At 41.7% G+C, this 13,225-nt stretch overlaps 1 protein-coding gene across 2 annotated transcripts in view; it reads left to right on the top strand.

Annotated features, from left to right (window-relative positions):
- The window catches only part of PGM1 (phosphoglucomutase 1), a 96,036-nt gene that overhangs the window by 44,566 nt on the left and 38,245 nt on the right, over positions 1-13,225 (top strand). For both annotated transcript variants that reach the window (XM_082265160.1, XM_082265159.1), the window contains exons 2-6: positions 2,929-3,091; positions 6,517-6,663; positions 10,201-10,326; positions 10,816-11,006; positions 12,599-12,753. In XM_082265160.1, coding sequence (XP_082121286.1) covers positions 2,929-3,091; positions 6,517-6,663; positions 10,201-10,326; positions 10,816-11,006; positions 12,599-12,753 — 782 coding nt within the window. The remainder of the gene's footprint in view (positions 1-2,928; positions 3,092-6,516; positions 6,664-10,200; positions 10,327-10,815; positions 11,007-12,598; positions 12,754-13,225) is intronic.

The following is a 13,225-nucleotide window of genomic DNA, read 5'->3' as shown; positions in this document are numbered from 1 at the left end:
TTGTTTTTTTTTTTTTTGTTTTTTTATGGAAATATTAATTTACGGTATTAAAGTTTGAGCTGTTATTGTATCATGCTTATGCAATATTATTATTTTTTTTTCTTTGCCTTCATATACCTGATGTTCAAGTGACTGACCATATTACATGTATTCAGTTTTTTGTTTTCCTCATATAGTTGTGGTTTAATCACTTGACCTTTTTGGAAGGTTTTTTACCCATTCGTGCCCAGACCATTTTTTGCTATTTAGCACTGCGCTAATTTAACTGGCGATTGCATGGTCATTCAAAACTGTACCCACATGAAATTTACAGCATTTTTTTTTACACAAATGGAGCTTTCTTTTGGGGGTATTCAATCGTCACTGGTGGTTTTTTTTTTTTTTTTTTTTTCTTGTGTAAACAAATTAAAAATAAAAATTAAGAAAAAAAAAAAACACAATATTTTCTACTGTTTAAATTTGATTTTATTGGATGTTTTATGTCATTGTTCCCATTACCTCTTGTTTTTGTGAGGACTCTAAAAAGTTTTGCATTATTTGAGATGACTATGGTCACTTGAAAAAATAAAAGAAATAGCTATTTATTCCTTTGATCTTCCAGCCCAGTTCAGATCTTAACTCTCTGAATTCTCTAAATTTTTCAAGTCCTGAAGCAGGACCCTTGCAACCCCCAAAATGCATTGGCTCTCTTTTTCCATTATTCATTTAATAAAATAAAACATTTTGGACCCTATGATCATCCATGTCATGCCCTTTTTTGACTTTTTTTACATTTTTTTTTTTTTTGTCATTTTTTTTTTATTTTTTTTATTGCTGCCTGGGCCTCTGTTAGGGCTCTTTCACACGGCCGTTCAGTTTTTTTTTTTCCCGCTCCAGTGTTTTTTTTTTTTTCTTTACACGGAGCGGATGACCCTTGTGTCATCCGGTCCGTATGTCCGCATATCATCCCATCTGTTTGCGGATGATATACGGACATAATGTAGGTCTATGGGCATTGCGGATGTCAGCGAATGACACCGCTGACATCCGATTTTGCATCCGTTCCCTTTTTTTAAACGGAAAAATAGTGTTCTGTTCCGTTCCAAAAAACGGAACAGAACTGAAAGGACGAAAATCGGAATCCCATCCCAATCCCATTGACATGCATTATGTCCGTATATCACCCGCAAAAAAATAGGATGATATATGGACATACGGAACGCCCGTGTGAAAGAGCCCTTAGGGAGATTAATCATCTTTATTTATCCTGCTTACCATTATTCCTGAAAGTGAAAATGAAAGAAAAATCCTAAAATTCAAGTTGTTCCCATAAGCGAATTAGAAGAGAAATCTTCCAATAGGGACACTAGTTCTGTTGGCACCCTCCCCCTGATGGCTCCCAGTGTGATTAGACACAGTGGGACTTTGTTAGCAGGTCCTGACCAATGATTCATAGCCAGGACCTGCTGATCACCTTTGTCCAATCACAGCTCAGAGCTCTGTGTTGACAAACAGCACAGGGCTTATAAATATATATGTGTGTGTGTGTGTGTGTGTAATATATATATATATATATATATATATATATATATATATATATATATATATATATATATATATATATATTAATGTATGTATATGTAATGTGTGTGTATGTATGTATGTGTATATATATATATATATATATATATATATATATATATATATATATATATATATATATATATATTAAAAAGCATCACACATTTTTAGGCACAAAGTTAACCTTTTGATCACCCCCTAGAGGTCAACCCCTTCCTATCCAGTGTCATTAGTACAGTGATAGTGTTTAGTATTAGCACTGATTACTGTGTATTCAGCCAGCGTCAGTTAGTGTTAGATTGACCGCCACACTATCACAGTCCCACTATAAGTCGCTGATCGCCACCATTACAAGTATATATAAAAAAAATAAAAAATTCCAGTATAAATAGCATAGTTTGTAGACACTATATAACTTTCTCACAAACCAATTATTGTGATTTTTTTTTTTTTTTTTACCAAAGACATGTAGTAGTATACATTCTGGCATAAATTTATGAAGAAATAGGATTTTTTGTTTTTTTATTGACCGGATTTTTTTTTTTTTTTAGCAGAAATGAAAACGTTTTTATGTAGTTTACATGTAGTAGTATACATTCTGGCATAAATGAATGAAGAAATAGGATTTTTTGTTTTTTATTGACTGTATTTATTTATTTATTTATTTTTTTTTTAGCAGAAATGAAAACGTTTTTTTATGTAGTTTACATGTAGTAGTATACATTCTGGCATAAATTAATGAAGAAATAGGTTTTTTTGTTTTTTATTGACTGTATTTTTTTTTTTTTTTTTTAGCAGAAAGTAAAACGTTTTTTTTTTTTTTTTCATTTTTTTTTCCAGAATTTCCGGTCTTTTTTCATTTATATAGTAAAAAAATAAGAAACCCTAGTGGTGATTAAATACCACCAAAAGAAAGATCTATTTGTATGAAAAAAATGATTTACATTTAGTTTGGGTACAGTGTTGCATGACCGCACAATTACCAGTTAAAATAGCGCAGTGCTGAATAGCAAAAAATCGCCTGGTCATGAAGGGGTAAAACCTTCCCGAGTTGAAGTGGTCAAACTGTTCTGGCTTGAGTTTGACTTTAGGTAGCTGAATGCTGGAGGAAGTATATTTGTGTGTTTATATACCTTTAGATTATAAGCTCCTTGAGGCCAGGGACTGATGTGAATGTGCAATGTATATGTAAAGTGCTGCGTAAATTGACAGCGCTATATAAGTACCTGAAATAAGTAAAATAAATAAATATAGTAATGTTGGCGTTTTTACTGTCGGGCTCGAAGGAACAATCCATTTACTGTATAAAAAATTTTTTTTATTTTTATTTTTTTCTAAAAACTAAAATTTTTTTTTTTTTCATTTCAGATTGGCAGGCTAGTCATCGGGCAGAATGGCATCCTCTCTACCCCGGCCGTCTCCTGCATCATCCGTAAGATCAAAGCCATCGGCGGCATCATCCTGACCGCCAGCCACAACCCCGGCGGTCCGCATGGAGACTTCGGAATTAAATTCAACACTTCTAACGGAGGTCAGTAGGTCGCCTCTGCTCTATGAATTGATTTTGGGCCTCTATATATTGCCCAGGATGGGCAAAAGTCTGACATGGGGGTGGGGCAGTGATATTTGCAGAACTGCAAACTGTACAAAAATTGTTACTGTTCTTATAACAGATCGTAAGGAGATCAAAAGGTCAAAGTTGGACAGCCAACACATTTCAGGGCTGAACCCCCCTTCATCAGGGCTTAAATGATGGCAATAGTGGGAAACAGATACTGGACAATAGATTGGATGCAAGGCATGTTGATTCGGGTCGCAGATAGCAGATGTTCCATTAAGTTGCAAGACCCATATAAAGCAATGAAAAAGAATGTAAAAATCCTTTCCTTACAGCTTCTGGTTGGTTGCTTCTTGTAGGCGCCCATGATATCACCGGATCCCACTACAAGGTCATGGGAGATTCGGGATCTCTAATCTCACAAGCTTTGTGCAGGAATGCATTTTAGCAGGGATTTGGGATCTTCAGCTATCCCAGGATTCTACGAGAAGGGCCAGTGGAGTGCTAAAAGGCGAATATATACTTTTTTTTTTTTTTTTTTTTTTTATCCCATTGACAGCCCATTCTTTTTTTAATGGGCCACCAAACCATGGCTATGCAGGTTTCAATGGACCTGCTCCTTTTTTTTTTTCGTCAATAAATGTTTATTGAGATTTTCAAGAAGCTTGAGGAACTGCACTGCATCTGGGCAACACAGACCAAAAACTCTATTGCATTCATTTTTAGTATTTATAACAAACTTCCCCCATCCATCCATGTCTCCATGCTTTATTTTGCTGAGAAATAATTTAAAAAAATGCCCCCTGGCATTTCTGGCCATGGCCATTGTAACAGATCAACCGACACCCCAACTGGGTAACTCCGTTGACGGATGCTCCTAGTGTTTTCCCAAGGGCTCCAAGCACTCCACCAGACACCATAACCACCGCAGACCCCCAACGAACCGCCGCAGCTTGGTTGGGGTCTAGCCGTCTCCTACCCACCCTGGACCTACGACAAGGCTCCAGGTTCCAGTGGGTGAACCTCTTTCCCCAGAGAGTGAAGCAGCAACAGGACAGGAACAAGCTCTTACAAGAGCTTAGTGATTATTCAAGGGAGTATGAAGAACATGGCAATCCCTTGTAGCAGATTCCCCCTATAAGAGACAGGACTCTAGATTGAGGGTGAAGTAGAACTCAAGGTTTAATGGTACAGCTGCTCTTTTATACAGTTTTCCCCCACAAGGTTACCGCCCAGGTGGACCTTGTGGGGAACAGGACATGAAATTTACAATCCAATAAAAACTGAGTTTTACACTCAGTCACTCCCATACAATGTACACAATCCCTCCCCTCTGCCTGATTACATTATAATATGCAGATGAAATTGTATACAGAAACAGAATTAACCTGAACTAATTATCTAGCAATTTGGACAGAACAATGTGAGGTCATTAACATTTAACAATAGGACAGGCAGACTTAACACAATACACATCCCACCTCAAAACAGACAATAGGAAAAGACTGCCAATGACCGTCCCTTACATTGAAGTACATGGAATACACATTATCTCAATACACAAACAATAGGGAAAACCTGTCTCTGATATTGAAGGACATGGAACAGAAGCCAATGTGATTAGCTCTTTCAATGAACATGTTCAGAATCAAACAGCTGACAAATATTATTGTCCCACGTGAAGCAAATCAAAGCATTAAGTATCTGTCTTTCACTACCAGTGACGGTAAGTACCGTCACAGCCATCCTGAGTAAGGGCAGATGATTCATGTATCATTTACTTCCTGGAATTCTTCTCAGGCATTGACTGAGCTGAGAACCCTCCCCTCCTCAAGACTCCTGGGATGTATGACATCATTTGCAGAGGCCTGGGAACCAGGAAGTAATTGAAGAAATGTAAAAAAATTGTGTAAAACCAGTAAATGATTTACTTTCCTATCTATTTACTAATGCTAGCAGCATACGGATTAGAAATAGTCTATGTCCACGTAACGGAGCAGCAATCCAACAAGGCCATACAAGTGGTGGTGGGGGGGGGGGGTGTTGGGTTGTTTACAAGGATAACATTTATGATTTACAAAAATTTGCAATGCGATTATTTTCCCAAGCATGTGGGACTATGATTTGACTGCAAGCTGGTGCAAATATATAGGGCCGCCATTCTCAACCAGGGCTCCTCATGAGGTTGCTAATGGTTCTTTTCAGCTGTGGCTGATTGACCTCCCGTCTGATGGGATCTGATCCCATTGTCAAATGGCAAGACCAGTAGAATGACTCCATGATCTTTTTAGCGATCTGTAAGGGTGGCATTCTGATCAGCACTATAGGGGTTGCATTCTTCCTACTGACAACCAATGTACGGGACATTTTCCACAGTGATGCCTAATGAATTGGTTTTAGTAAGGGTTCCCCAGGAACTGAAATTTTTGTTAGGGGTTCCTTTAGGGCAGGGTTCTCCAAACTTTCAAAACAAAGGGCTGGTTTAACGTCATTCAAAGTTTAGAGGGGCAGGACATCAATGGCACCAATGATGTGGCACAGCTCCTCCCACTGACACCAACAATGGGGCCCAATGACACCATTACTCCCTATGACACACTTAATCGCTATGACACCAGTGATGGGGCACAATTCCTACCAATGACACCAATGATGGGGCACAATACCTACCATTGACACCAAAGATGGGGCAAAGTTCCTCCCACTGGCACCAACAATGGGGCCCAATGACACCAATGATGGGACACAATTCCTCCCAATGATACAAATGATGGTGCTTACAATTCTCACTGACTCCAAAGGCTGGGTATTTTTTAACTCCAATTGATGCTGGGACATTTACTACTCCCAATGGCCACAGTCCATGATCCGCCCTAAAGTCTGAAGGACCATAAACTGTCCCATTGTTTTGGAAAGTTTGAAGACCCTTGCTATCAACATTTGCTGCCTCCGTTTATACTGACCTATGCTTCACAATTTGTTTTTTGTTATATACAATCTAAGGTCTCTCTTACTGCCCATTTACTAAGTCCATCTAAGCCTTGTTAAAGTTCAGAGCCCTGATGAAGGGGGAGTTTTGTGCCTGGAACGTGTGGAATGTTTTATGTGATCATTTGATGGATAACTAAACAATTTGAACTGTTGTATGCTTTGAAGTTCCCACTACCAGAGGAGATGCTTGTTTTATGGGAGTACCCTCTCCAGAACAAGTCCGTTCATAGAATAGATTTGGTTTCTTAACCCTTCTGAATGAATATTTGTTGAATACTCGGTGCATGCTGATGATTTTCTTTTCACTGTAAATAGGAAATGTTAATAGACGTGTGCCAAATTATGTGAATGATATATATATATTTTTTTAAATTTTGTTGATTGATGTCCCTTCTTGTCTGTGGCAGGGCCGGCACCCGAAGCCTTCACAGAAAAGATCTTCCAACTCAGCAAAACCATTGAAGAATACGCCATCTGCCCAGACCTGAAGGTTGACTTATCGACTATCGGCAGACAACAGTTCGATCTGGAGAACAAGTTCAAGCCATTTACCGGTAACGACACCTCCCACTTTTTTCTATTTAACTTACAGTATCTCACAAAAGTGAGTACACCCCTTACATTTTTGTAAATATTTTATGCTATCTTTTCATGTGACAACACTGAAGAAATGACACTTTGCTACAATGTAAAGTAGTGAGTGTACAGCTTGTATAACAGTGTAAATTTGCTGTCCCCTCCAAAATAACTCAACACACAGCCATTCAGGGCTTTTTTTCAGCAGGAACGCGGTGGAACGCTGTTCCGGCACCTCCAGCACTGAATGTATGTAATAGCAAGTGGTGTGGGGTGTGTTGGAGGGTCTCTTGATGCTGGCTGCTTGGGGATCTATCGTCACTGGTAGGCATCTGGTATTGTGTGAGGGTCTATTGTTGCTGCTGGGGGATCTATTGTTGCTGGGGTGGGGGGTCTTATGTTGTTTGTAGGGCTCTCCTGTTGAGGCAGATGTATATTGTTGGCTTATCTATTGATACTGGTTGCTGGGAGAGTGGTTGTTGCTACTGGAGGGGGTCTAATGATGCTGGGGTGGATCGTTTGTTTCTGGGTGAGCTATTTTGCTGCTGTGAGTGGGAGGGGGATAGGGGGTGGAACCAAGGGACAATGCTCAGAGGTGGGTAGTGGGTGGAGACAATGGGTGACTCAGAAGGGGTGAGTTCCTGCACCTATTCTCCGAGAAAATAAGCCCTGCAGCCATTAATGTCTAAACCCCTGGAAACAAAAGGGAGTACACCCCTAAGGGAAAATGTCCAAATTGGGCCCAAAGTGTCAATATTTTGTGTGGCCGCCATTCTTTTCCAGCACTGCCTTAACTCTTGGGCATGGAGTTCACCAGAGCTTCATAGGTTGCCACTGGAGTCCTCTTCCACTCCTCCATGATGACATCACAGAGCTGGTGGATGTTGGAGACCTTGTACTGTTCATCCTGTTTGAGGATGCCCCACAGATGCTCAATAGGGTTTAGGTCTGGAGACATGCTTGGCCAGTCCATCACCTTTACCCTCAGCTTCTTTAGCAAGGCAGTGGTCGTCTCGAAGGTGTGTTTGGGGTCGTTATCATGTTGGAATACTGCACTGTGGCCCAGGGAAGGGCCTTGCCGAAGGGAGGGGATCATGCTTTGCTTCAGTATGTCACAATACATGTTGGCATTCATGGTTCCCTCAATGAGCTCCCCAGTGCCGGTAGCCCTCATGCAGCCCCAGACCATGACACTCCCACCACCATGCTTGACTGTAGGTAAGACGCACTTGTCTTTGTACTCCTCACCTGGTTGCCATCACACAGGCTTGACACCATCTGAACCAAATAAGTTTATCTTGGTCTCATCAGACCACAGGTCATATCCTTAGTCTGCATTTCCTTAGTCACAGTAATCCATGTCCTTAGTCTGCTTGTCTTCAGCAAACTGTTTGCAGGTTTCTTGTGCATCATCTTTAGCAGAGGCTTCCTTCTGGGACGACCGCTATGCAGACCAATTTGATGCAGTGTGCGGCGTATGGTCTGAGCACTGACAGGCTGACCCCCCACCCCTTCAACCTCTGCAGCAATGCTGGCAGCACCCATACGTCTATTTCCCAAAGACAACCTCTGGATATGACGCTGAGCACGTGCACTCAAACTTCTTTGGTCGACCATGGCGAGGCCTGTTCTGAGTGGAACCTGTCCTATTAAACCAGTGTATGGTCTTGGCCACCATTCTACAGCTCCGTTTCAAGGTCTTGGCAAACTTCCTATAGCCTAGGCCATCTTTATGTAGAGCAACAATTCTTTTTTTCAGATCCTCAGAGAGTTCTTTGCCATGAGGTGCCATGTTGAACTTCCAGTGACCAGTATGAGAGAGTGAGAGCGATAACACCAAATTTAACACACCTGCTCCCCATTCACACCTGAGACCTTGTAACCCTAACGAGTCACATGACATCGGGGAGGGAAGATGACTAATTGGGCCCAATTTGGACATTGTCACGTAGGGGTGTACTCTTTTTTTGTTGCCAGTAGTTTAGACATTAATGGCTGTGTGTGTTGAGATATTTTGAGGGGACAGCAAATTTACACTGTTATACAAGCTGTACACTCACTACTTTACATTGTAGCAAAGTGTCATTTCTTCAGTGTTGTCACATGAAAAGATATAATAAAATATTTACAAATCTGTGAGGGGTGTACTCACTTTTGTGAGATACTGTAAATTTGAAATTGGGGCTGATATAAAGACACAATACAGCTCTGTATAAAATGTTTTTTTTTTTTTTACCATTTGCTACCCAGGGACATCCATGTACATCCTTGAGTTGCAGTGGTTATACCAGAATGATGCCTGCAGCTACAGGCATTATCCCAGTATCTTTGTTTTCAGCCAGCAATCCTATTTTTTGTAAAAGCTATCCTAGCGGCTAATTGACCACTGGATCGCTTTTATAGGCAGCAGCCTTCACTGGCTTCCTTCTGCTGCCTTCCTGGGCTCTCCCGTCAACAGGGAACCCAGGATCGCAGCTGGTGGTTTTGTTGGCTGACCATAGAGATTGTTGACGGCCAGAAAGTCCCCGATGATCTTTATGGTATAGGAAACCGGAAACGACGAGCATTTTCCTCACTTTCGGTTTCCCAGATGTAAACAGTCCCATTTTTAAAAAGGCAAAACATCTGAACACACTGATTCGGTTTTATTCTGTTCTATTCTATTCCTAATTTTCCATTCAGTTTTTATTGTTTTACTTTCTATTATATTTTATAGAGCAGCATAAGTAGGAATTATCATCCTATTTCACTTTTATGCCTTAGGGCTCTTTCACACGGTCCGCCTCCGTAGGCAGATCCGTGTTGCTCAGCGGGGATCGATCCGCGATCCCCGCTGAGTCGGCGGATGACAGCTCCGTCTCCGCTTGCAGAGCGGAGAGGGAGGTGTCACAGGCCCCGCTGCCCTCTATGGGGGATCGGATGAGAGCGGACCACTTGTCCGCTCTCATCAGATCTGATCCGCTCCGATTACTGAACGGATGGAAAAATAGGGTTTCCATCCGTCCAGATTTCACACACAGGATCGGATGCGGATGGCAGCGGGTGTCAGCGGAGGTGTCTCCGCTGATATCCGCTGCCCCATAGAGCTGCATGGAGGATCCGATCAGATCCGCCTAAAAAACTGACAGGCGGGTCTGATCGGACCGCCCGTGTGAAAGAGCCCTTACTGTATTGATTGCAATAGGTTTCCAATTTGATTTTGAAAAATTCGTTTTGTTGAAACTTATTTTGGATTTGTTGAAATTCATTAGTATTGTGATTCGGAAATTCTGATAAATCCGAATCTCTGAATATGTCACATTGGTGAGTTCAGATGGTGACAACAGTGGGCCATGACTCTGTAATGTGCATTAACACATTCTATTCTCCATCTGATTCCCATGTAACAGGATGCCAACACTGGAGCACATTTGGGAGACAGAGCGTTGTCCCCCCCATAACAGGAAGTGCCTGAAGAAGGACCTTCATGGCAGGATCACCAGATCTCATCTCTTTTCATTTGTGCTCTTTCACAGTTGAGATTGTGGATTCGGTGGAGGCGTACGGAAACATGTTGAGGAACATCTTTGACTTTAGTGCCTTAAAAGAACTTCTATCAGGAGAAAATCGGCTGCTTATCCGGCTCGACGCCATGCATGGAGGTAATCTGTCTGGGGGGCAAATTCATAACATGTTCTCTATGAATTAAACGATATCTCTAGCCAATTTTTTTCATAATTTTAGAGTGTAGAAGAGTCAGGAGCCCTGTCAGGTTTTTATTATAAGATTGCAATCCTCTGGTGGTATATGGTGCCCTAGTTGGGTGTGTCCTCTGGTTTTCAGATTACTGGCAGGTTTCTCTCTGGCACAGTGGAAGCTGTAGTTGCTCTTGGATCAACGTCCCAGAAAAATAGGAGGAGGAGGGCTTCACAAGTTCAGATATAGTTTTTCGATAGTCTTGATGAAGGTGGTCTTGTAATGCCCCTGAAACGCGTTGGCCGGGTTCCTTTAATTATTTTGTCTGCTATATATGTATTCTTCTCATTTTATTTATTTTTCTAAAACTCATTACAAATGTTCCAAAAGAAAAAAGTCTGGGGCCCAACTTTAATGCTCAGCTTCTCCATGATGTTTCTGTTTCCATTCCTCAGTTGTTGGGCCGTATATAAAGAAGATCCTGTGTGAGGAGCTTGGGGCCCCGGCAAACTCTGCTGTAAATTGCCTACCTCTGGAAGATTTTGGAGGGCACCACCCTGACCCCAACCTGACCTACGCATCGGAGCTGGTGGAGACAATGAAGACTGGGGAGCACGACTTTGGGGCAGCGTTCGATGGTGACGGGGTAAGGTACTAAAATTAGGTACTTTTACTAAAGACCAACTCCAGGCACAACCACTTTCAACCTAAATATATTCTTCCAAAACCAGAAAGGATATAAATCCATTTCGTGTGCACCAAATGCCTCTGCTAACCCAGACATTACCTTGTAAAAGTAGCAGTGACATCACCAGAGCAGAGCTGTGGGAGGGGCCCAGCACCTACTTCAGGCTAACTGCGGAAAATAACAAGGGGGGCAGAGATGAAACCGGTCACACTGCACAAGGAGAGAGAGCAGAGTTATGGGAGGGACCCAGCAAGCCCCACCCACTGCAGGCTGCCTGCAGAAAACTACAGGAGGGGGGTGGAGACAAGATCAGCCCCACCTACTATAGACTGCATGCAGAAAACAACAGGAGGGGCGGAGACAAGACCAGTTGCCCTGCACAAGGAGAGAGCAGAGCTGTGGGAGGGGGGTCCAGCAGGTCTGACAGGGAGAACCCTGCAGACGAGGAAAATGGGGATTTTAATGTGCCCAAAAATATCAAAAGAAAAACAAATTGTAAAAAATTTTAATTATATTGAAAACAAAATGGGTAAAATCGACCTGTAGAAAACACAATATATAAAAGGTGTATCCTAAAATACAATGGATTGACACGTTTCGCCCATAGTTTGGGCTTCCTCAGGATCTGGATGTTTTGCAAACTTGTCAAAGAATAAATATACACCCTGAATAAAAGCAAAACTAAATCTCACATAAACCAAACCACGAAATCAAGAATAATAGACTGGAAATTATCCTATTGGTCTAAGCAGGAAAAAGAAACCTATAATCCCCTACAAGATTTGTTAACACAGCCATCGATGAATACAATCAAATATTAAGTGCTGGTAAATTCAAAGCTTAGTAAGCCTATACCTTACAAACACAGCCAAGGATATATAATGTATATCTAATAAAGGAAAGAGTTCCATATGAGAGAACCAGCGTCCCTGCTGCACATAGACCCGCCAAGTCCCAGTCCCTGCTTAGACCAACCGGTTACTTTCCAGTCAATTCTGCTAGATTTCGTGGCTTGGTTTATGTGATTTTAGTTTTGTGCTTTTATCCAGGGTTTATATATATTCTTTTACAAGTCTGCCAATACATCCGAATCCTGAGGAAACCCAAACTGTGGGTTAAACGTGTCGATCCATCGTATTTTAGGATGTGCCTTGTTATGGGAGACTGTATTTCTACATGTCGATTTTACCATTTTGTTTTCAATAAAATTTACATTTTTTACGATTTTTATTTTTCTTTTGATATTTTTGGGCACATTAAAATCCCCATTTTCCTTGTCTGCAGGGTTTTCCCTGTCGGACCTAGTTTATTTTTAGATGCAGTCTAATAGAAATGAATGGGACCAAACATAAAAGCACAGGTAAACCACACAAATAATCGCGCTGCGGCCAAACCGGCGTAGGCATAGGGAACTTTCTCCCAGAATTGTGGGTTGTGGTGTCACACCATGCCACGCGGTTATACCATTATGTGGCCCATGCTGGTGATCTCCCCACTTGCTAAGCTAAATATGTGGCACTCATTGTTATTCTTGCTCTTCCTTTTGTCAGGACCGGAACATGATTCTTGGGAAGAATGGATTTTTCGTCAATCCTTCGGACTCCGTAGCGGTCATCGCAGCCAATATTTTCAGTATTCCCTACTTCCAGCAGACGGGCGTGCGAGGGCTGGCCAGGAGCATGCCAACCAGCGGAGCTCTGGACCGGTGAGGATGGGAGGGGTTAAATCTGTTAAAGGGAATAATTCCAGAGAGAAAAATGGAGGCTGCCATTGGCGGCTTCCCATTCTGTAGATGTTGCCTGGCTGTAATGGTGATCCTTAAAGAGTAAATCCACTTTTGTTGAGAAAAAAACATTCCCCTCTGGGTGATCTCTGTACATTGCAAGGATTATAACAAACTTTGTTGCAGATTTCTACCTTTTGTTATTCTGAAGGAATCCCTGTTTGTTCCTCTGTGCTGAGTGGGTCTAATGGGAGTGGTTTCATAATTATCTATCAGCTGTGGCAGCTGCAGGGCTCTGAGGAAATCTGCTGGGCCTGCATCCCTTTAGACGTGTTCCTATTGGGAGTATCTCACCAAAAATGACATTTTTGTTGCAGGGGATGCCAGAAATCTGACTTGTATCTTAGTGCAGACTTCTGGGAAAATTAGTGAGCCAATCACACAAGCAGGAAAT

The sequence above is a fragment of the Pelophylax lessonae genome (assembly GCF_965119305.1).
Source record: "Pelophylax lessonae genome assembly, chromosome: 8".
NCBI classification, from domain to species: domain Eukaryota; kingdom Metazoa; phylum Chordata; class Amphibia; order Anura; family Ranidae; genus Pelophylax; species Pelophylax lessonae.
Note: the sequence above shows the minus strand (reverse complement) of the source record. Positions and strands in the feature narration are given on the sequence as shown.